This window comes from Pteronotus mesoamericanus, unplaced genomic scaffold, assembly GCF_021234165.1.
Source record: "Pteronotus mesoamericanus isolate MK-2021 breed Mesoamerican mustached bat unplaced genomic scaffold, CSHL_Meso_final scaffold_54, whole genome shotgun sequence".
Lineage (NCBI taxonomy): Eukaryota > Metazoa > Chordata > Mammalia > Chiroptera > Mormoopidae > Pteronotus > Pteronotus mesoamericanus.
Window position 1 is genome coordinate 61,867,664 of NW_026555321.1, and position 25,574 is coordinate 61,893,237.

Below are 25,574 nucleotides of genomic sequence, written 5' to 3' on the forward strand. Positions count from 1 at the left end.
CTCTCTAATTTCCAACAGTAATCTTATATAGTGCTTAGCACATTGAATGCTCAGAACTGTCCTTATTACCACCCTCAGAACACACACACACACACACACACACACACACAGACACACACACACACACGATAAAATTATAGAAGGATACACAAATCACACCCAGAGGTTAAACTCAAGTAATAAAATTACAGGTGATTATTTTCTCATTTTCATTTATCTTCATTTTGAAATATCCATACTCCTTAGAATACATTACTTATTACTTGTCAAAATGAAAGGACACCAGTTAACTCCACTGTCATACATGCAGCTATGCCCTTCATTGAAGAGTTTTGAGTTCTGAATTAACCTTAGTACTAAATTAAGAACAAAGACAGTATTATTTCCCTACTTAGTATAGTTTACTGTCAAGCAAGAAACACAGTTGGTACAGTCAAAAATAGAAACACAAGAACTAGGAAGAACTAAAATTTAATGTCTGTAAGAACAATCGTAAGTAAATATAAAAAGCCTCTTTATGCCCCATTTTATATTGTAAAACTAGTAACAGCACTATACAAAGTTAACTTTCCAAAAACATACGAACCTGCCCTGTCTTACTTTTCATAGAAATAAACCTATGACAGAGGCAAAATAGCATTATTACCATTTTGAAGGTAAGAAAACAGACCTTGTATGAAAGTTCATTAAGTTGTCAGTAGAACTAAAATAAGAATTGAAAGTTTCTGACTCAGACCCCCAAGTATGTTACATGAAAAAAGGAAGGTGGAGTAAAGTTTGCATGTGGTATGACACACTTACCAAAGGGCCAGGGGTGGGGACAAATAGAAATACAAATACACACACACACATCTCTCGATTCAAAGATAAACACATATATGAGGGAGGACCCCAAAAAACCCAGAATTTATTTATAAACAATTGTATATTTATTCTTAAGTGCTTAAACTTCAATCACCTTCAAAGTACTCTCCATTTGATGCAATACACCTATCAAGACGTTTTTTTCCACTGCTCAAAACAGTTTATGATGCCTTTTAGTGCTTCTGCCATTTTTTGTTTCATTTCTTCCACAGCAGCAAAAACGTTTCGCTTTGAAGACTTTTTTCATCCAGGGAAACAAGCAAACAAAAAGTTGCCCGGGGCACAATGAGGTGATTAGGGAGGGTGGGGCACAGTGGTCATGCCTAAAACTGCTGAACACTCAGTGTGGTGTTAGCAGGTGCGCTCGTAAATCACCCATCATGAAATGAGCAAATGCGTTGAGTCTTCAAAAAAATCTTCACTGAAGCCAAATGCAGCCTCTCACAACAACGCCAGCTGGTACCCTGATATAGATGGGTTCCTAGAACACTCACCTAGTACAGGAAGCCTATACTATAAGGCTTCCACCAGCCAGAAGATACCCAGGGATTTTTTGGGTCCTCCCTCATACATACGTGTATATATGTATATGTACACATACAGACACATATACATATACACAAAAAACCTTCGATTTTTTAGTAAACTGAAAGATTAAACCATAAAATATAAATTAAAAAAAGACTACCTATGAGAGGGAAAAACAGCAGACAGGGAAAAAAGCTAAGTTTCTTGAATATACCTTGTTTTATAGATTTGGCCTTGGAACCATGTAAATCTTTTATGATTATAAAACAAAATTAAATAAAAAAAATGTTTAAAGGAATTCATAAATGTCAAAAGCAAAGTTCTACTATGTGCCAATGTGACAGGTTAACCACTCAGAGAAGAATTATTTCTTTCAAACAAAAGAATTTGTATAACCAAATGGAAGATAATTAAAAGGAAAAAAAACTTCAAAGGAGGCTCAAACTGTTTCTAGTAAAAATACTTTAATTATAACCTGGATATTTTTATTCTGAAACTATTTCATACTATATAAGACAGAATGGATAAGCAATTATGTTAATATCTTTAGGAACCAAGATTTTCAGCATAAGAAAAAACAGGTATAAGTATTGAATTAAAGAAGTGAAGCCCTGTAATTCTATATCTGAGTTGGAAATAACTATATAAACTTATAATTTAGTTTTTCTATTTTATTACATTAAAACACTCATAATGGAAGTTCTTAAATTTTACTTAACATACAAAGAACTAGCTAGTACTGTTTTTGTGGTAAGCCAGATGTCTTAAATAACCCATTCAAGAAAGTTCACTTGATCCAACTTAACAAAGTCTATACCTTTGCATACTGACAGAGATACAAGTGGCTGGTGTTGAGGCCATATGTCCAATCAGACCACCCAGTTTGAGAAGATGCAGCAAGAACGAGAACCCTGGCCAAATGTTCTTGGACAGCTCTAGCAGAGCTGCTGGTGACTTATCTTGCTCTCTCTAATACAACAAGGCAAAAGGTAACAGTTTTTCTTAAAAAATAAAATATTTCCTATATCTGACTACTGACTGAGAAGCCACAGAAACAATGAGCAGCCACAATAAACAGCTCCCTAGCACCTGCCTGTGGACTCTAAGTACTGGCTTCCACTGACATGCAGTATGGCACCATGTCATGTACCAATCTGGGGCAGAAACTGGATGAAGTGAGCCTGGAATATGTGTCTGGAACATGTGTCCTCCTATAGGGAAAGGGAGCTATCAGAGACCCCTGCGTTGTCCAGATGGTTTCAGGGACAAACTACAGAGGACCCCATAGGCCAAAGTTGGGATACTCTTTGAGTATCAGTAAGAATTAATCAATAGAATTCACAGTAATACTAAAAATAAGTAACAAACACACAAAAACCCTATTGGTCACATTTAGAGAATAACAGGGAACCAACTTATTATTCCAAAACATGGTAAATAAGAGGAAAAAAGTCAAACATTTTAACTTGCTTTTTCTGTACAAACTGTGTCTCAAAATAAGTAATGCCCAACATGGGGAATACTTTCCTCTGTAGAAGTATTCTCACTAATAAATGAAGAAGTGATGATTACATGAGAATGTCATTATTTTATAGACCCTTAATAAAACAGTATGTCTAGATAGTTATCATCCCAAAAGACACATTTGACAATGTGAGCCTCTTGACAGAATTATGGGCCGAGAGCTGTGAAACTGCCTTACCAACAATTCAAAATACCATGAGGTCATACCTCTAGATTCAATTACCAGCTTAGAGAAATCAAGAAATAATGGTGGAAAGAAAAGCAATTTACATGACATGACAGGGATCTAAGCAGCCTTACACACTATGGAAACTTCTACAGAACAAAGTAGTCAGTTTCTCTGTGGAATAAATTTCATGAAGGATGGATAGATGGAAGGATGGATGGGAGGGAGAAAAGGACAAATAAGAGAGGGAATGAGGGAGGGAAGGATCAAGGACAGAAGGAAAAGGAAGGAGGAAATTTACAGATTAAAATGATTTAAGAGACACATTAACCAATTATATTTTTTTAAGAGTCTTTTGAAATATACCAGAATATTTACAGATGAAATGATGTGATGGCTAGGAGGAGGGAAAGAAAAAAGGGGTAGAGATAAATAAAATTGGTCATGAGTTCTAATTATTGAAGATGGGTGACAGGACATGAAATTTTTTAAAAAAGTACTATTCTATTTTTGTGTATGTTTAAATTTTCTAAAGAAAAAAAAGTCCCTGACTACTAGTCTAACATGTTTGCAAACTGATTTGTAAGGAAATGCAAATGATGAAGAATACCAATTGGATAATAAAGTACAAAAAGCATGCAAAGAATTATTCCAATCCATATAATATAATACATTGTTGTATTATTATGTAACACACTCATCCCTCATTAAAAATAGACTTCTGAATGCAAAGAGGAAATTCTGTAATTAATAAAGCATGAAATCTTTGCTTGTTTTCTTTAAGGTAATCCAATACACCTTAATATCTTTTCCAATAACATTAATGCTTGTATTGACTCTTCTTTTGAGCAAGAAGAACCCTTTTATTATATCGAGAGGTAAAAGGTAAAAGGAAACGAGTTCTGCTTACACACAGACACACATGGACAGACATAGACAGACACACACATACTCACAGATATACACTCACATACACAGAGACACACACACAGAAAAGCAGGGTTTGGAAGGAACTAAAACTCCAAGTGATGCTCAGATGATGGAGCTTATATTAACTGCAAACAAGAACCAATGTGTGGCAAACAAGACATATCCCTATTAAAGTTTGCATCTCCTACCCACCTTATTATCCAGTTTTCTTGCTTCCATTTCAAACAAGACCACTCTGTTATCCTTTATTTCTTCTGCTGAAATCTAAGAGTAGATAAGGTAAGTGAAGAAAGCTTGTTTCAGGGATTCCAATACACTCAGGAAGTACCGATATTCTGTTACCTAACAGTATATAAAGTCTATGTTAATATAAATAAATTCTAAAATGGTTAATAACTAAATGATACATTTAAGAGATTTATCATTATAGCTTTCATGTACGTGCAATAAATATTTTCCCAAAATATGCTGAATCTCGTCATATACCCTTCTTTTTAGGTTAAATCTCGCTATGCACCTTTCTTTTTACATTAAATCTTGTTATGCACCTTCCTTTTTACATTAAATCTCATTATACACCTCCATTTTTAGGTTAAATCTGCATTATGCACCTTCCTTTTTAGATGCTGTTGCCCCAAATGGATTTCCCCATCCCAGTGAGAAATCAAAGACCTGGGGAAAGTCAGAACACCAGCTAAAGCTCTCCAAACCCTGGGAAGTGAGCAAATCATACCTAGAAAACACTATCAACTGAAATATCACATGACTATTTTTTATCCAATTTAACTGAGTTATTAGCTGTCAAGGGCCCAAGAGCAATAAAGGTAACTACCCACAATGTTCTCTGTGCCATGAATGTTACCACTCCCAACAGACTGAACATTCTCATGCTTTAGGAAATTTAAACAGGAGCAAAACGCAGGGAAATGGGTTTCATGATGGAAATAACCCTCAAATGAGGCTCTCAAGGAGCTAAACTTCCATTTGCAGAACTAAAGTCAGAAACTATTGCTCTGGGAGTGATTGCCCAGACACAAGGCCCAGAAGGTAAGATCATTAAAAGCACAGCATTATATAATTTGGGATCTAAAGCAGGATAAGGCATACACATTCATTGACCCAGGGCTACTCATCAGCTACCAAGTCCTGCTGGGAGGATGGGCAGCAGAGTGTGGGCACAAAAAAAAAAAGAGGTGCTGGCCATGTCACAGTGTGAGACCCATCAGGAAAGAAATCCATCCTGAAAATTCTGTCATGTTGAGGGGATGACTTTGCTTTGCACAGAGCCAGGTGGATCCATTCAGATTAAGTAGTTTCTCTCTAAGTGAGGAATTTAAACTTCCATGGGAGTGAGGCATATCAGCAAGTTACTCTGGACCCTGTAAACAATTTAAAAACTCAAAAGGGATTTTGTGTGTATGTGTTTTTCTTTTTTGGCACACATGTTGCCCATCTGTGATCGCTCTCCAGCAGGGAAGGAGGAGGGCACCACCCAGATGAAATGATAAAGCATAGCTGTAGGGCACCTGCCTATAGAGTTTCAGTGTGCCCTCCACATAAATTTTTTGAGGCAAAAGATAAATATCTTGTTACCGTGATGCTGCCTTTACCCGCAGGTCTGCCGTTTTTAAGCACCAGTGGTCGAGTCAACTTCTTACTGGAAACAATCTGTTAAAAGAAGAAAGTGACACAAAGACCTTTTCTACTTCATCTTGTGAAATTTTAAACTGAATGGTTTTGAAAAAAAGTTTGAGTAAGAAGTTCTAAAAAGCCATCAGAAGTGGAAATATTAAGTCCATTCTGTAAAGATGAAGTGATTCTAAAATGCATGGACACATTTAAAGATTTTATTTAATTACTTTTAGAGAGAGGAGAAGGGAGGGAGAAAGAAAGGGAGAGCAACATCGATGTCCCAGAGAAACACTGATCAGTTGCCTCTCATACACCCCAACCAAGGACCTGGCCTGCAACCCGGGCAAAAGCCCTGAATGGGAATTGAACCAGCAACCTTTTGGTCTGTGGGACAGGGCCCAACCCACGGAGCTATGACACCAGTTGGGACATGCATAGACACATTTAAAACCAACTGGAGAGATCCAAGATGGTGAAGGAGTAAGCAGAAGCTACACTGATCTCCTCCTAGGACCAATCTGGAATTACAACTAAGTTGTAGAGAAATCATTCTGAATAACCAACTGTACGCTAGCTGGAGAGAAGTCTTATAACCACGGAGAGACAGATGATACCACTTCACCACAACAAGGCTGGTAGTAGCATGGAGGAAGCATGACAGGGTTGGCTGGGCTGCCAGAGGTGGCAGCAGAAATTCTGGAGGGATATTTCAGCAGCTAGAGGGTTCCCCCTGAGAAGCGTGACATCTAAACCCCAAGCTGGGCTCCCGAGCCTATAGCACCAGAGCCTGAAAGGAACCCAGGTAATATCCAGCTTTGAAAAGCAGCAGGCTTTCTGTCTGCCAGGAAGAGTGGCTGAGGACGCAAAGAGCCTCTTACAGGGCCGACACACAAAATTTAGTTTGTAGCCAAGTACCCTGGGCTTTGGCAGAGGGAGGGTAGAGTGGACTGGAGACCCTTGAGGAGAGTCTGGGGTTGGTGGCTCTGGAGAGAGAACTGAAAGAACAGCTGCCAGGATCACTACACTGAGTCATTCCCCATAGTTCAGGAGCCATCTTTCTCAGGCAGAGCACTCCCCTTCAAGTGGGATCAACCTAAGGGGAAGCAATAGCCCTGTCCACAGGAATTACTCTACCCCACCCTGGGGTGCTTACACAGGCTGACAATTAGAGCTTGAGGCTGTATCTCTGATCAGTTTAAGGCACAAAATACAAAGCAGTAGCCAAAGTGGGAAGACAAAGAAACGGACCCCAAATGAAAGAACAAGAAAATTCTCCAGAAGAACTAAATGAAATGGAGGTAAGCAATTTATCTGATAGAGAGTTTAGAATAATGATTATAAGGATACTCAACAGCATAAAAAAGGACAGAAATCATAAAAAAGGACCAGCTGGATGGAAATAAAGAATGCAATATTTGAAATAAATAATACACTAGAAGAAATAAACAGTAGGTTAGATGAAGCAGAGGGCAGAGTCAGTGATTTGGAGGACAAAGTAGGAAAAAAAATACCCAGGCAGAGTAGCAAAAAGAAAAAAAGAATTTAAAAAATGAGGAGAGCTTAAGAAACATTTTAGACAACATGAAGCATAATAACATCCACATCATGGGAATACCAGAAGGGGAAGAGAGTGAGCAAGGGATTGAGAACCTTTTTGAAGAAATGTAACAAAAAACTTCCTTAATCTAATGAAAGAAAAAGAAACACAAGTCCAGGAAGCTCAGAGTCCCAAACAAGTTGGATCCAAAGAAGCTTATACTAAGATGCATCATAATTAAAATGACAAGGTTTAAAGACAAGGAGAGAATCCTAAAAGCTGCAAGAGAAAAACATGTAGTTACCTACAAGGGAGCACAAATTAGACTGTAATCTGATTTCTCAACAGAAACATGTCAGGCAAGAAGGGAGTGGTGTGAAATATTCAAGGTGATAATAAGCAAGGACCTACAACCAAGGCTCCTTCACCTAGAAAGACTATCATTTAAAATCAAAGGAGAAATAAGGAGCTTTTCCCAGACAAGAAAATGCTAAAGGAGATTGTTAACATCAAAGGATTAATACAACAATGGTTAAAGGGCTTGTTTTAAGAAGAAGAAGAGAAAGGAAAATAGCCTAATGATAAAATGACACTAAACACATATCTATCAATAATCACCTTGAATGTAAATGACTTAAATTCTCCAACAAAAAGACAGAAGGTAGCTGAATGGATAAGAAAAAAGACCATATATATACTGCCTCCAAGAGACTCATTTCAGATCAAAAGATACACACAGAATAAAAGTACAGGGATGGAAATAAATATTCATGCAAACAGAAAGGGAAAAAAGCTGGGGTAGCAATACTTCTGAAAAAATAGACTTTAAAACCTATAGTAAGAGACAAAATGGATACTACACAATGATATTGGAAACAATCCAACAAGAGGATATAACCCTAGTAAACATTCACACACCCTACACAGGAGCATCTAAATATGTAAAGCACGTCTTGATGGACATAAAGGAGAGATCAACAGAAATATAGGCATAGATGTGGATTTTAACAGCACATTGACTTCAATAAATAGATCTTCCAGACAGAAAATCAACAAGACGACTGTGGCCTTAAGCGACACACTAGATCAAATGGATTTAATTGATACCAAAGCAGCAGAATAAACACATTTTTCAAGTGCACACAGAACGTTTTCTAAGAAACACCATCTGTTAAGACACAAGTCTCAATAAATTTAAGAAGACTGAAATCATATCAAGCAAGTCTCCCAAACTCATTTTACAAAGCCAGCACTAGCCTAATGCCAAAACCAGATAAAGATACTACAAAGAAAGACAATTATAAGGCAATATCCCTGATGAACACAGAGGCTAAAATCATCATCAAAATATTCACAAGCTGATTGAGCAACACATCAAATAGATCATATACCATGATTAAGTGGGTTTTATCCTGGAATGTAAGGTTGGTACAACATTCACAAATCAATAAATATGATTCACCACATGAACTAAATGAAGGATAAAAAACACATGATCATAACAATAGATGCAGAAAAAGCATTTGATAAAATCCAGCATCCATTTATAATAAAAACTCTAAGCAAAGTAGGTTTAGAGGGAGTATATCTAAACATAATAGAGGCCACATGTGACAAATCCACTGCCAGTATCATATTCAACTGTCAAAAACTACATATGTTCTCCTTTAGATTGGAAACAAAATAGGGAAGTCTGCTAACAGAAAGGGAAATTAAGAAAATAATCCCATTCATAATTGCTACAAAAAGAATAAAATATCTAGGAATAAACCTAATCAAGCATGTAAAAGACCTGTTCTCGGAAAATTATAAGACAATGAAGTAAGAAATAGAAGATACAAGTAAGTGGAAGCACATGCTGTGTTCATGGACAGGAAGAATTAACATCATTAAAAAGTCCATACTACCCAAGCAATCTATAGATTCAATGCAATTACTATTAAGAGTTCAATGACACATTTCACAGAATTAGAACACATATTTCAAAAATTTATATGGAACCACAAAAGGCCCCACATAGCAACAGTGATACTAAGAAAGAATAAAGTTGGAAGAATCATGCTACCTTACATCAAACTATACTATAAAGTCATAGTAATCTAAACAGCATAGTACTGGCATAAAAATACACATAGATTAATGGAACAGAATAGAGAGCTCAGGAATAAACCCAGACCTTTACAGTCAATTAATATTTGACAGAGGAAGCAAACACACACAATGGGCTAAACATAATTTATTCAATAAGTGATGCTGGGAAAACTGGACAGATACATCAGAAAAATGAATCTAGATGACCTTCTCACACCACATACAAGAATAAATTCAATGGATCAAAGGTTTAAATGTTAGAACTAAAATTACAAAAATCCTAGAAGAATAATACATGAGCAGGAAAATGTCGGACACTGCTCATTTTTTTCAAATTTTTTTCATATTTTTTCAAATGTATCTCCCCAGGGAAAGTAAACAATAGAAAGTATAAACAAATAGGACTACATCAAAATTAAGTTTTTATACAGCAAAGGAAATCATCAACAAAATAAAAAGACCACCCACAGAATGGGAGAACCTATTCACCAATACATCTGATAAGGAATTAGCATCCAAAATTTATAAAGTACTCATAAAACTCAATACTAAAAAAACAAACCACCTAATTAAAAAATGGGCAAAGGACCTGAATAGACACTTCTCTAAAGAGGATATACACATGGCCAATAGACATATGAAAAGATGCACAACATCACTAAACATCAGAGAAATGCAAATTAAAACCACAATGAGATATCAACTCACGCATGTCAGCATGGCTATCACCAATATGTCAACAAACAAGTGGTGGCCAGGATGTGGAGAAAGAGGAACCCTTTTCTGCACTGTTGGGAATGCAGATTGGTGCGGCCACTGTGGAAAGAGGTACGGAGATACCTCAAAAAATTAAAAATGGATTTCCTTTTTGACCCACAGATCCCACTTCTGGGAATATATCCGAAGGGACCCAAAACACAAATTTGAAAGGACATAAGCGCCCCTATTTTTACTACAGCATTATTTACAATCACCAAGATATAGAAGCAGCACCAGTGTCCATCAGTAGATGAGCCGATAAAGCAACTATAGTACATTTATACAGTGGAATACTCCTTGGCTGTAAAAAAGAAAAATCTTACCCTTTGTGACAGCATGGATGGACCTCGAGTACATTATACTAAGTGAAATAAGCCAGTCAGAGAAAAACAAATATCATATGATTTCATTCATATGTGAAATCTAAGGAATGAACTGAACTAACAAGCAAAATGAAGACAGGCTTGTATATGGAGAGCAGGATGACATCTAGTGGGTAGAAGGGGGGACATGGTGTGGAGATGGAGGGAAAGGAAAAAGGAAAAAGGACTCATGTACATGAACAACAGAGTGATGATTGCTTGGGGGAGAGAGTTATAAGGGGACTAAAAGGTAATGGAAAAAAATACAGTAAAGAGTAAGTCAATAAATAAATAAATAAATAAATAAAGGGTACTACTCTTGAATTCTCAGAACAAAAATAATAAATAAATAAAATAAAACTCACTGGAACCTGCCTCCAAGGAGCCAATCCTCAAAGATACAACCTCCCCCAGCACCTGGCTAGCTTATTAACTACACTGAAGTTGAACTTCTTCCGCATGATGGAGAAAGAGGGCCCGATCTCATGGGACGGAAATAACTGAGCTGTAACCCCTATTGCTGAAAGGCAGGCCAGGCCTCCTTTCACCAAATGGGATTCAATTTTTTAACTGACATGTAACTTTAATGCATAACCCCTCCCCTGACAAAATAGCATTTTGATTAATATAGAAGACCTAGGCTCTCAATCAGCTATAATTTCTCATATTCATTTAAATATAGCTATATTGACTTTTCTCCAAAAACAATAAATACCTGAACTTCCCTTTGATACTATTTATCAAAGTTTTTGAAAACTGATCAGTTCCATATTGTCCTTGAGACATAGGAAATGCCATCATCTCCAAACAATTCAACACTGGAAAATGAACTCTTAAAAGACAACTCTGAGCAATAACTGTCACCCATTTAAAAATTAAAAAGACTCCTCCTTCTAAAAGTTTCCTCACTCTATACAAATATTCCTTACCTCTCCTTCAAAGTCAGACTTTGAGCTCACAGACACACCCCTACCCAGATGAAACCTGTCCTCTACCAGAAAGACATAACTACGATAAACAAAGTGAATGCTCAGGAAGAGACGGGAGAGACAAGAAAGAGCACCCAGTGAGCTCAGCAGGGCCCCACAGATTCTAGATTGAAAGGGAGGAATCCCAGCTGATGAGATGCGAGCTAGGGAGGGCCAGTGTGGGCTCCGGGTACCAGTGAGGCCATTTAGAACATGAAAAGTTGCTGCTACTGATGGCATTTATGACTAAACTTAAGGACAGAACATACAGAAGCCTGTGAACAGCACACAGAGCAGCTACAGCAGTGGTTTCATTTACTGAAATGTCGAATGAACACCCCAACTGTGAACACACGTGGTTCCTGCCCTTAGGAAAGTGACATAAATTCTATAATGTTCAAGCCTACCATACCAATGCATAAATTCTGTCTTTAAAGTGATTAAATTGTTTCCAACTTTAAAAATTAAACTAATGAGCACTTATGAAAAGGCCCAATTTTTTGCAGATGTGAAGTACAGCATAAGAAACATAGTCAATAATATTCTGATAACTATGTATGAAGTCAGATGGGTACTGGAAATATCAGAGAACACTTTGTAAGGTACATGATTATCTAACCACTGTGCTGTATACCTGAAACTAATACAAAATAATATTGAATGTAAAGTGTAATTGGAAATGTTTTAAAAATTTTTTTAAAGGCCCAATTCTTCAGTCAAAATTTAGGTACAACATAGTATATCAGAGACTTATACTCACTTGTCCAAGGGTACATTCACATTCTCCTAAGAAGTCATCATCACTCAGCTCAACTGTTTTGTTGTCGATGTCATAAATCCCAAATTTCAATCTCTGAACCACTTCAAAGTAGTAATCAATAATAAATGTCTTGGAAAATGTGGGATTCAAGCAATTCTTAATCCTTTCTGTGCGCTCAACCTGTATCCAACCCCAAAACAAAAATGTTTCTTCAAATCAAAGGTGAACTTACATTTTAAAATTTTTATGTACTACATCCAACTAAATATAGGCATGACAGCTAAGGAAGTTCCTATACATGTTTAAAAATTCCAGTCAAGGACAAATCTGTCCAAAAACTGCACTAACAGATAAGATGGTTTTATAATTTTTAACATTTTTAAACTCTTCATGTTGTCAAAAAAACAATTCAGCTCCTTTCCACCTATAGTATTTAATATTACCTCATACCACTGCTGACCGCTTGTGTTCAAAAATAACACACATAACGGGTCCGACTTCGAACCTATGTCCTTATCCAGAAGATTGTCACAGGAAATATTCAGCTCCACCTTTGTCACGCACTGGGCAGCCATCTCTTGAGCTGTGAGAAAAGCAACGAGATGAGAAATGATGCCATTGAAATGGTGCTTTAAGAAGCACAACATTCCCAATAAAACAGTAGAACTCTCAGGACAACTGTCAGGACAGAACCACAGAGGAAATTGGCTAGAATAAGACTAAGTGCCTCCCAGCAAGTCAGAGGTCACTGATATTGCTTCAGTCAAGACTCTCACTGGGATAAGTTCATTTACTGTATGACGTAAAACATATGAACAGTCTTTTCACTTCACTGCATATTTTACCATTCGGAAAAAGTCCAAGTAGCATTTAACTATGAAACAAAACACATTAAACTACAGTCTTAATATTATTTGTTTATTTAACAAAATGCTAAATGAGACATTTTCTGTTTTCAAGGAATTTTGCTAAAACCCAAACCAGGGGAATAAAAGACCCCCAAATACACCCTCCCTTCCCTAACCCTACCCATTTTACAAAAGCATTTCTCAATCTTGGCTGCTCATTGGTGGAAGCATCCAGTTTTCAAAACCACTGATACTGGAGTCTCCACTCAGAGATTAGTGTGACTGATTTAGGGTCCACCTGGCCTCAGCTCCTTCAATGGTTCTCATGCAGACAAGGTCAACAGACCCAGAGTACCATAGAGAACTTCTGGCAAACAGGCACAGCTCACTTGTCCAGACTCTCCACAAATACCAAAGTTAGCACAACTGTCACTGACCTCTCTCCCCAACCTCCAGTCAAGGTATGAAGAAGGCTGGGGATAGGTAGAGCCCTGGGGGTCTGGCCTTGAGAGGTGACAATTGCTGAGGGTGAGCTGCTTTCCTCCTTGACACCAGGGAAAGAAAGGGACTGCAGGTGTCACCAAGAAGAGGAGACAAACAACGCATTCCCTTGCCTGGCAGGTCACTCATGGTATCTAGCATGAATGAAGTAGGAGTCTGCAGTGGGAGGGCAGGTCCTGGAGGGAGGAAGGTACTTCCTCCCTAGAGGTGCTGGCGGCCCTTAGAATATGAAATATCCGATGACCTTTGCCTTCCACTTGGAAATCTGCTGGAAATTCTGGGACAAGGAACAAATCCACTCATCATCCTGTTACTTAAACAGGATTTCTGGTCTGTTTAATACCTACTCAGGTCTGAAATAATCAGGATTATGATTAGAAGAGTCCTTTGTCAAGTGTCAAAAACTCATGTCTACAGAAACTCGTTAGTTATTCCAATGGACTCTCTCAAAATAGTACAATCTTCAATGTGGGCCAGAAATCTATACTAACATTTAAGATTATTAAATTAGCCCTGGCTGAGTGGCTTAGTTCGTTGAAGTGTTGTCCTGTGCAGCAAAAGACTGAAGGTTCAATTTCCAGTCAGGGCACATATCTAAGTTGCGGGTTCAAGCCCTGGTCAGGACATATATGGGAGGCAACTAATCGATATGTCTCTCTCACACTGATATTTCTCTCTAAACTCAATAAACATATCCTTGAGTGAGGATTTTAAAAAATGCTTAAATTAAAGGAAACAGAATAAGGAAACAGGTTCTGTAGTTGCAATAGCTAGCTCCATGTGTGGACTTCACCTTTAAGGGGATTATTCCTAACATGGAACAAAGTTCACAATTCCCTATTTATCTCCTAAATCGCCTCCCCAGGATGTTGTAGTAAAACTGAAACTGCCATGGTCTTTTACTGTGAAGTCAGACATTTTTTGCCACTTAACATGCATCGCAGTTGTGAAGTGTACACCACGTTGTCCTGACAAGGTGCCCCAGACACTAATGTCAGGAGAAACCCCTGATGCAGGGTAGACACTGCAGGGAGACTGGAAGTGCTGGGCTTGGAGGATTCTGTGAGCCAGTGAAGCGGGGGTACCACAAAGTGACATGAGAGCCAGGTGCAAGAGGGCACAGTGAAGATGGCTCACAGTGTCAGAGAGGTGAGCATCCAGGTGGGGGAGTCATGCTGGGCAGGATGTGAATCTAGTGTCCTGAGAACCAGGCTGAAGGACTCGGTGAGTGGGTGATGGGTGTCATCGCAAGTCCTCAGACTGGGGAGAAGAGAATGAAATGCTCATTTCAGACATCACTTATGTCAAATCCACTCTACAGTGCCTCAGAAATTGGGTCACTGCCATGATACCAGTAAGGTCTCTGGATCCAGAAACATACAAATGCTGAATCTAGCACCAAAATTAGCATGTCTTTACATCGCCAAGTCCAGGAGATGAGCTGTTTCCAATAGAGTGAGCGCCTGTGATGACAGTGTGACTGCAATCATCATCCTGTCCTACTCTGATTTGTGAAAGAGGAAAAAGGAAAAAGTGCTACAAGGACTGTCAGAGGCACGAAGCAAGTGGTAGGAAGGAAGAGACACCAGGAAACACTGAAGCAGAGATCTGACAATCCTTCCTCTGAAGTTACACATCCATGACACCTCTGAAAGGTTAGGTGCATGGGCCTTGTCCTTAGACTTGCTGGCTGTGACTCTCCTCCTTTGCACCTCCGACAACTGCCTGTTCCCCCTCCCATCCCAGACACCGTAAGCACCCACAGGCCTGGTCTCTCTTGGGCTTTCTACCTTAACTTCTTTGACCTGACCCTCCTGAGGGAGGCTTCAAGCATCGCTGAGCGAGGCAGTGCATCCCAAACTGACCCCCATTCCGGCCCCTACTGTACATTGACAAAGTACTCTCTTCATTCAAGAGCCTTAACCCGCCATTTCCTATCACTTTCCTCATGTACAAAATGAAAATGATAACCATCCCTACCCCATCTGGTTGTTGAATAGACTAAGTGCGTTAATATATTTAAACAGTGCCCAGAAGCTGCTGCTGTTGCTGCTTAATAGTATTAACAGTAATAGTAGTAGTAATGGTAACATTAGTAGTAATAGTAGTAATAACAGCAATATTAACAATAGTAGTAGTGATAGTGTTTTAGGACTACCTGTCTCCGGTGTCTGAAGCTCTCCTATCCACCCCTAATTGTTCTAGCCTACACCAAGGCCCTCATTTGAACTCTTATAGAATAGGAACAAAATAAGATTTGCAGTGATGATTATGCCGCCTCACAGAAATGACTTCATGGATTTTTTCATCAGTAAAAATGGAGATCCTGCAGGTAAACCTGTACATCTGGATGTGCGCTGCACCTTGCTTTTCATATCTTAATATAGGTTAGTGTGTTTTTTCTTTCACATAAGGTAGTTTAGAGTCTTGTGAATTGTATGTCAGCAGTACCCCAGATCACGCAGTACCTCATGGACAGAAGTTGCACGAGCAAGGTTTCTAAAGCTCTGGGAGCACCACAGATAGAGAATTGTCTATCAGCACCCAGATAGTCCTTGATTTCCATGAATGGGGACAAAATGCACAGAAATGAAGACAGCATACTGTGTGGAGTCAGTCTCATAGCAGAGACATGCAATCAGAAGAGTATAATTCCCCATGTTCTACAAGAGCTACAGTAACAGCCTGCCAGGTGTGCATGATCATTTAGTAAACTGTTGATGTCTACATTACTGTATTGCTTCCAGGATGCAAATCTTCTCTGATAGCAGCATCCCCTGATGACAGCTCTGCGTGCCGACTCATTTTAAACTACAGACCTATTACGGCTTGAATGTGTTAACAGCAACATCCATGAAGATGTTCTTTGCACTTTCTTCTATGTGATGACCTGGCATATGACAGATGGTTTTAAAATAGAACAGGATATTCTTTTACAATGGAAGATAATTAAACAACTGTTTTGTACTCTTTGGTACATGGAAAGTAGGAAACTTGGCTGAGACAAGTGAGCAGGCAAAAGAAGGCATGCTGACGGAAAGTGCCTCTATGTGTTCTTCCCCAAAGACCAGTCAGTAACAAGACAGAGAACCATGGGACTAGATAGCAGCTTCTCCACTGCACAGGTGACTTACTGAATAGTCTGGTTTAGTTGCTCAGTTTCTGAAAAGCAAGTAACCCCTAGAAATCCTTAACAGGTCAACTTTCCAGTCACCCCAACTTCTCTGAACCAGTATTATATGAGAGAAATGATTCAAAGACATTGAAAATTAAGAGCTAATATGTGAAAGAAAATCTAGCATGTAAAAGTTTAGGCCCATGGTCAATCCTAGGCCCTAGCTGCAAACCCTGCAGCGTGTCTGCTTCCTCCTCCCCATCTCACATAGGCCAGGTGCTGTGATCTGCTCAGTAAAGCTGTCAGAAAGATTCTGGCACACTGTCCAAATCTTTCACTCGGGGAGATGCACAGCCTTCCCATACCTACAACCCAGCTCCACTTCTGGTCTCCCTCATGGTTCTGGAAGGTACTCCCACTGCAGTACTCCCTCCATTCACATCATTATTTTATCACTTCTGATGAAAACAACATCACTGGCTTCCCACGGCCACTAGTCTAATGCTCTCCCAAGAACTCCTCGCTGTGCCCACGTTGACCCCAGCCAACCTAGGCAAGCAGCTCCTTCTGGCCATCCAAGGTCTTCATCAAGATTCACTGTGAATGACAGCTCCCATGTGAGCAGCTGAGATGCCCATACAGCACAGGCTCCGTCTTCCTCTCCACAGCTGTGAGCTAACCACAGGGACTAGGCTGCTCAGCCCCTTTACCAGGAAGGACAATGTCTGGCTTGTTCTTGTGGCAGAAAGAAGTTACCTTTGGAGTCAATATTCTTTGTTCACATTTCTTTCCCACTATGTATTTGAGTGTGTTTGCTTTGCCAGGTTATCTGTCTGAATTTCAATTTCTACAAAATTGAGATTAAGAAAATTACTCGACTATGGTTGGTTTCTGACATGCTGAGCATATATCAGACACAACTCTGTGAACTGCAGCAATTATTATTTTATTAACCACTCAAATATTTAATTGCTCGCCTTGGAGTTGATGGCTTATTATTAAATAGTAAGATGTAAAACACCTTTCTCATGTTTGTTTATGAACAGTTTCTTAGAATAATAGTAAAAGAATCTACGGGATTTAAACAAAATTAATTGGCCCAAATAGTCAGCCTTGATGATAGCTTGGTGCTAATTTTCCTAAATCCTATTAGAAGAGTTTGTTTCTTTGAGTGACTATGTAGTTGGTACATAGGGGAGGGGATGCAGGGCCAGCCATAATGTCTCATTATTTGTCCCAAAACAATTAGAGGGAAGTCAGTGCCCACCCACCAATAACATGAACTGGACAGCTAATATTTACCTCACAACAGTTCTTCAAGACAGCCCATCAGTGGGTTACTTAGGGCACAGAAGCATTTCCTCCTTGGCAGGCTCTCACGTGCCATCCACATGGGGCCCCAACATCTCAGGGCTTCTAGAAGGCACTCCTGGGCCATCTGAGGGCAGTAACATGAGTGCACAGGAATGCCTTGCACTTAATATCCAGGCTCTGAGAGTAGAAAACTTACGGTAAAGGAATTTACACTGAGCTGGTCCTGGTCCAGTATGTAGTAAGAAAGTGATGCCCGCATTTTTTAGTCCCTGCCACTGACACTAGAAATGGGAATAGGGAATAAGGTCAAGCATTAAAGCTCACAAACAGAGAAAAAAAGCATATTTTCTTTTCAGTGTGAAAAAGGGAACTGGAGAAGGGTTACTGGATTAGAGTTAAAAAAAGTGGCCTATAGTTCTGAGTCAGGCACACTGTCTGTGGGCAGGTGTCTAACTTCTCTAGGCCTCAAGTGTTTCACTTACTTAACGCAAGGTTTCAATCACTTTAGGTTAACTTTCAAGGCCTCTTCCAGTTAATGTGCTATGACTCTTATTTAATTACAATGAATACAAAACATGTTTAGGAAGTGGTACTGAAGAAGTAGAAATATTTTTTTAAGTAGAAAAATACCAAAAAATTTGTAAGAACCAAAAAGAGAAATAGGAAGAAAGGGATAAGGTTTTATAAATTTAGCTTCCATCTTCCACTATGAAAAAAGCTGTATCTGAAAAAAAAAATCTATATATAGATACTTTCCCACTAATTAGGTACCTCTGCTTGAAATTGTTATTCAATTCCCTATCCTGTGATGACTTGGAAAAATAAGGCTCACTGACAAATGAAACACAGGCCTGGTGTATTGGGTCCATGCAGGACAAGGGGGCAAGTTTTCCTACCATGCACAGAGTCACTCCTCACTAAATCCTCAGTGCAACAAAAGGAATCAGCTTCTGGGTACCATAAAAAAATTAATTTCCAGAGACTTGAGTTACCCTGAATAAAATCTAAATAGTAATGCTATTGCAGATAGCCAAACATTCAGAACAGGGAAAGCAGGAGTTACTGAAAAAGGGCTGACGCTTGATCACTTTTGAGTTCAAAACTAAGAAGGATGTGCAGTTTCACCCTGTCCTTATTGCTTGCTACAAAGTGAGGGATTAACTAAGTTCCCTTCCCTGATTTCTCTAGAAAACCCTTAAGATAGATGGATCTGTTCTGATTCATAACAGGCCAGGGTTTACTTAACACCTGTTTCTGGTTATACTACTTTTCTAATCCCTTGGCTACAGTATATACATTTTAGAAATCTCATGATTATATTTTCCAGCCTATGGAATAAAGAGTTCACCGTAGGGACACTCAGTGAAATGTTATTAAAAATCAGATGTAATGACAGCATCTCAGTATTGCCTCACTTTATTATCATTACCATCTACCAAGTGAATCATCTTTTATCAAAAACTGCCTTGATAAAAATCAGAGCTGTGTCTTCTAGTAGAAAATTCCAGATCTTCAGCTGAAAATTTTTAAACGCCTCTGTAAAGCTGCTGGTCAGCTGTGCTGCAGGCAGGCTGGATGTCATGTTAAGGCCCATCCACCTCAGAAACTGAAGTCCCTTGGGCTCCTCATTCCCATCCCAGCATTTTAAGAACTTCCCATCTTCTGGAATCCTGCAGATGTTGGACCAGAAGTCAGAACCTCTCACCTACCCATTATCCAGTTTTGCCCAATTCTAACGCCTGGCTCCCTCCTCTTCTCAGCAGGCACATCTATATAATTGGGCAAGACTGGCATTTGGTATGTCATTATATTCTTCTCTCTAGTCATGATGAACAACAATATGAAAATTCTCTCTGTTCAAAGCTGCAGCAACTACAATGATTTTGTTCTCAAGGTTGGAAAGTGTCTATGTTGAGCAAGGACTGTGAGGTGTTTATACATTTCCTGATTTCAAGAATATTCCTTGTATGGTTGTTTGGCAATCCATTTCAGCTGTTTGTAACTTTCTGATAAACACTTTCATATTTCCTGATCAGGAACAGTTGAATAGTACTTAAAACTATTCATTCACTATCATTCTCACAGATGGCCTACTATGTCAGGCATTCTACTATGGTTCTGGGGGACAAGGAACCAAAGAGATAAACATCCCTGCCCTCATGCAGTTACAGTGTAGGGAGATGGAAGTAAAATTATAGTGTATGTAGTTGGTAGGAGATACTAAAGAAAAAAATAAAGCAGGGAAGGTGAGCAAGGAGTCCTGAAGGCAGCACGGGCAATTTTAGATATTTTATAAACTTATTTTGACAACACAATTAAGAAATACTTGTTTTGCTTTTCACTTTCTAACCCCTAAAGAAAAAAAAATGTGGACTGACAAGTTCCTCTTTATAGTTGCAGGGATCTATTTTAAAATGCACTATCTATCACCTGAGTCTGGAACAGCCTTAACCTCAGAAAACTGAAGAGGCCTAATGACAATGGATACCACAACCACTGTTGCCTTGGTAATTTTCACAGGAACCAGACATAATATATCTGCTTGGTAAGAGGACATTTCGAAATGATTTGCTCAAATGAATATACAGTGATTCCTTTTATTTTTCACGGGGAAACCGTTTTAATATGCTATCCAGCTAACCTATATTGGGAATTTTGATCATTACATTGACTAATTTTAATGTCTTTTTAAAAATTATGATTGTGCTCTGCCTAATGGGGCTCAGTGAATTGAGTGCTGGCCTGTGAACCAAAGGGGCACTGGTTCAATTCCCAGTCAGGGCATGTGCCTGGGTTGCGGGCCAGGTCCCTGGTTGGGGGCATGTGAGAGGTAACCATACATTGATGTTTCTCTCCCTCTCTTGGGGGCATGTGAGAGTCAACCACACATTGATGTTTCTCTCCCTCTCTTTCTCCCTCCCTTCCCCTATCTCTAAAAATAAATAAATCTTAAAATTATGATTGCATATCGGTAAGCTACTCAAATTTATTTATTTATTTATGATTTTTTTAGCCCTCACCCGAAGGCATGTTCATTGATTCTAGAGCAAGGGGAAAGGAGAAAAAGAGAGAGAGAGAGAAAAACGTCAATATAAGAGAAACATTGATCAGCTGCCCCAACTGGGGGTTGAACCCACCACCTAGGTATGTACCCTGACCACGGACTGAACATGCGACACAGGTAAGTGCCCTGACCAGGGACTGAACCTGAAACCTAGGTATGTGCCCTTACTGAGGATCAAACCCATACTCTTCTGCCATTGGAATGACACTCCAAACAACTGAGCCCACCCAGTCAGGGCTTCAAATACAATTAAGCCAGTGTAATCATTATTAGAATGTTATCAAAATGTATACATAATGTCTGTTTTTGATTATCATGTAAGAAACTTAAGTAATATAGTTAAATAGAATCTATGATGCTTTACTTTAAGGTGCTAATTTAAACCTCCTTCTCAGCCAATGTTTCAACAAATCTTCCAGCAAGTATCTTACGGATTTGTTTGGACTTGAACCTGATTAGCGATCCTTCTAAGACAGGTAAAAAGGCAAAGGGAAAACGGTGGGCAGGAAGCTAGCCTGTAGGGTGAAGGTAACAGTGAGCGTGTTAAAGGAATGCCCACATTTACTTGTACTCCTGAAACTTGAGATTGGCACTGATTCTCACTCAGAGATCCACCTAAAAGTTCATGCTTTCCATGAGCAGTGGTGGCTCATTATAAATTTTTGAAGGTCAATATATTATTTAATCATATTTTACATCCAATTCTAACCTTCCTATTTTTGCTGACCTTCTAGCATAATAAATTATTGACTGAAAAAAGTTTTAAAAAAGGAAATTTTAACAGTAATAGAAAAAGCACAGGTGTGTCTAAAGCTACAGAACCAAGAACTGATAGGCTCTGGGGTCAGCAGGAATTGGGTATTGGGACAGATGGTGAGGAGGAAATGTTCAGGACAGGAGTGACAGCCTTGTAGAGAGCATATGTGCAATCCTTAGGCTGCTTAACTCTACGAGGGGATGAATTGCATTGTCTACAAAGTGTTCACAGTTACAGGTAAAATTAGGAGACGTGTCTAGTCATTAAGCAGCCCACAGGCCTCTTTTGTTCTCATCCTGATACTTCTTGTCCCTCTCCATTCTTTAGGCGCTAGATCTGAGAAGAAACTCTGAAAGAGCAGGCCTGCTCTCATCCAGAGAGCTTCAGTGTGTCCAGTGCCAAAGGCTGGTCCCTGAATTTTCTCAAACCAAAATGATACATATTTTTCCAATTCATCAGCCAAAAGGAACTGCCTTTTAAAAAATTCTCACAAAGGCAAAAAGAAAGTGACCCTGGGTACCACAGATGACTGTACTACCAGTAACTGTTCTTTATTTTCTTATTCTCGCCTAAGCTCTGAGCCTGCACAAGTTTTGCTTGAGCTAGCTGCTGGTGCTCAGGGCTGGAAAGTGTTGACCTCAGTCAGTGACCCATAGAATATATGTTACTATGTATAGTTTACACTAACTAGAAGGCAGACACTTTGCTGTGTTACAAATATCATATTTAGTCTTGGTAACAACACTAGCATAAGGGGTATTTGATCTTCACTTTACAAATGTAGAAACAGGCCCTAAGAGGTTAACCTGCCCAAGGTCACAGAGCTAACAAATGTCAAAGCACAGATCTGACACCTCGGTACCCAGTTTATCCCAAGGAGTAATGCTCTTACCTTTAAGCCCCAAAGCCTGTGGCGTGAAAACGTACAGACGTGAATTCCAACCCTAATGGTAAACTGCTGATTTTTGAGCTTCCTCCAGGATGAAACGGAGTAACAACTGCACGTAAGCGGTGAATGCAGGTATCGGATGGGCTAACACGTACACCGTTTGCTCACGGTGTTGAGGTTGCCGAAATCGCCACCGCAGGTGCCATCCCGCACGCCGTCCGTCTGACGGTCAGTGCAGAGGCCACCGCACGCAAAACACGGCCTACACAGTGAATCGAGATCCAGCGAGGGGTAGCCAAACAGGCAAGTGGCCGGTCTTGCGCTTCCGCCCCGCCCTGCGCAGGCCCCACCTCACTGCGCCGGGACCAGGCGCACCACCCTAGTCGTCCCTCCCGCCGCGCTGCCCGGGCACTCCTAGCACGGGACCCGACTGCCCTACCCCGGGCCGCCACACAGCAGCGCGCACAGGCCGCGCTCACCTACAGTCTCAGCGGCGAACACCAGGCAGCAAGTCCAAATTCGGGCCAGCAGCTGTGTCCCAGGAACCAGACAGAATTGGCCGGCAGGGTGGAACAGGGAAAGAGGGCGGGGGAGATGCGCGGTGACTACTGGGCAGAGGGTGGAGCGAAGAGATGGGCGGGGGTGGGGTCTAACTAATTGAGACGCGGATGGGGCGGGGCCGAGCGGGAAGCTGCGGGTGGAGGCGGGGTGGGCGGGGCGGGCGGGGCCGAGGCTCAGGCCCGCCCACCGGGAGCACAACCGGCCAAGCCCTCGCCCAAGCCAATGTCTCCTGCTGCAGGGCTGATAATTCAAGGCCTTTAGATTTTTGCTCACCCAGAACCGTAGGTTCACTTTGGGCGTTGAAATAAGTTATTTGGTGCACCAAAATTAATTCCTAAAAGACAAAAAAAGTTAACGTGAGAAAATTAGCCCTGGGGGGATGGCTCATTTGATTGGAGCTTCATCCCATGCACTAGAAGGTTGCCCTTTGACTCCCTGTCAGAGGACATAGCCTAGATTGCAGGTTCAATCCATACTTGTTGTACATATGGGAGGCAACTGATGGATGTTTCTCTCTCACATTGATGTGTGTGTCTCTCTGTCTCTACCACTCCGTCCCCTCCCTTCCTTTCTTTCTAAAATAAAAATATCCTTGCGTGAGGATTAAAATATATCTATGAAAATTATACTACTACCTGAATCAGGAAGAATCAGCATGACCATTCTTAATCAGAGCACTTTCAGTGTTCACAGCCTGAGCTATTTTACATCCTTAATTTCATTTAATTCCCACAACTTTGTGACATACTCAGTGCCATTATCCCCATTTCACAAAAGAAAAAAATGTGATTGAGAAACTTGAGTTTGGTCACTAAGTAGTGGGCCTACTTGCCTAAAGTCATATTTCTAAGTAAACTAAACCCAAAGGCCTCACTTGACGAAACAAACTGTGGAAAATACTGCTTCTCTTAAGTACTTGAGATACAGAACTTGTGTCCAAGGAAAACATGGACAAAATCAACAGGCAAACATGTTGGAAAAAATATTTGCCATACATCCCTGACAGTCAAAGAAAGAGCTAGCATCTTAAGTATAAATTGATTTATAAATTTTTTGAAATTTATTTTTAGAGAGGGGGGAAGGGAGGGAGACAAACATCAGTGTGAGAGAGAAACATCCTTAGGTTGCCTCTCATGCGTGCAGGGCAGTGGAACCACAACCTAAGCATGTGCCCTGACCAGGAAATGAATTGGTGACCTTTCGCTTTGCGGGATGGTGCCCAACCAAGCCACATGGATCGGGGTAGAACAAATTGATTTTAAAAATAGAAAAATGGGCAGAGGATAATTATTTAAATTACAGATGAAGTGGAAAATGAAACATATGAAGAGGTATAGAATTTCCTAATAAAAACTTTAATTTAATTCAAAAACTGAGACCTAAATACATTTTATGGAGGGTAAGACCAATGAAATGGCATTGGTCCAGTCAAGATAGGATAAAGTATATAAAACAAGATGGAGCCACTCATGTCAACTAAGGTGGCTGTCAGCCATGACAGGTTGGTTCAAGAGGGAAACTAAGTCACTATAGACAAATTTCTCAAGGAGACACACATAAGATATCTGTACATGTGACCAGAACAGCCATGTCTGCAGAGCAGGACCACCCATAGATAGGCTCCGGGGGAAATTCCCCACTTGCCATCAAGGGTGGCAAGACACTCATCAAGAGACCCAGAAGGGTGGAATACACCACTTTCAAGATATAACTGAAGCAAGCCTCAGACCACTGCCGAGACAGCTGAGTTCTACACACCAACATGCTGCTCCACACCCTTCTAATCTCCCTTGGTGTCAGCTGCCAGAGGCTCTGTCCTACTGGGTTGAGGACTTTGTCTCTTCTGCTGCCCACCTGGCTCTGGAAATCCTTCCTTGTAAGAAGCTGACAGCTTCCTTGCCCACTGTCCTATCTCCTTGAACTGCAGACTGAAATTCTGGGACTCAGGTTTGTTTTCCCCCATTGATTGCTCTGTGTGTGTGTGAGATATTTCTCTTTGATTGTTAGAGAGTGAGTAGGACATTAATATATGTTAATGTTCTACTTTGAGCAAACCTACATTCAATTAAAGCTGAGCGAAAAGCATAGTTAACTTGTGTGACTCTTGTCTATTCCTTGGTGCTGGGCAGCTAAGCTGAGTAATTGCCTAGCTGACGTATAGGAAAAACTATGTTGGCAACATATGCTTGTGACATGTTTAAATGATCATATTAGTACAAATGAGGATCCAGCATGTCCTGGATGCCTACTATGTGCCAGGCATCATTCTAGATTTGAGATAAACTACTGACAGAAGATTTTATCCTAGAGTGAGGGCAAATAATAAGTGAATGACATTATTTCAGGTAGCCATAACTACCATGGGAAAAGTGAAAAGGGTGATTTGGGGCATAATGGAAGCTTA

General features: G+C 40.0%; 1 protein-coding gene across 4 annotated transcripts in view; it reads right to left on the bottom strand.

Moving 5' to 3' along the window:
* Positions 1-23,221, bottom strand: part of CPNE3 (copine 3) — a 50,142-nt gene extending 26,921 nt beyond the window's left edge. The window contains exons 1-6 of one of the 4 annotated variants that reach the window (XM_054595414.1): positions 23,089-23,208; positions 22,613-22,871; positions 12,565-12,704; positions 12,122-12,301; positions 5,606-5,680; positions 4,205-4,276 (exon numbers count right to left, since the gene is read on the bottom strand). In XM_054595414.1, the coding sequence (XP_054451389.1) occupies positions 4,205-4,276; positions 5,606-5,680; positions 12,122-12,301; positions 12,565-12,696 (459 nt within the window). In that variant the 5' untranslated portion in view covers positions 12,697-12,704; positions 22,613-22,871; positions 23,089-23,208. Of the gene's footprint in view, positions 1-4,204; positions 4,277-5,605; positions 5,681-12,121; positions 12,302-12,564; positions 12,705-22,612; positions 22,956-23,088 lie in introns of those variants that run through there. The other 3 variants (XM_054595416.1, XM_054595415.1, XM_054595412.1) reach the window with 3 other exon arrangements.
* Positions 23,222-25,574: the final 2,353 nt, after the last annotated feature.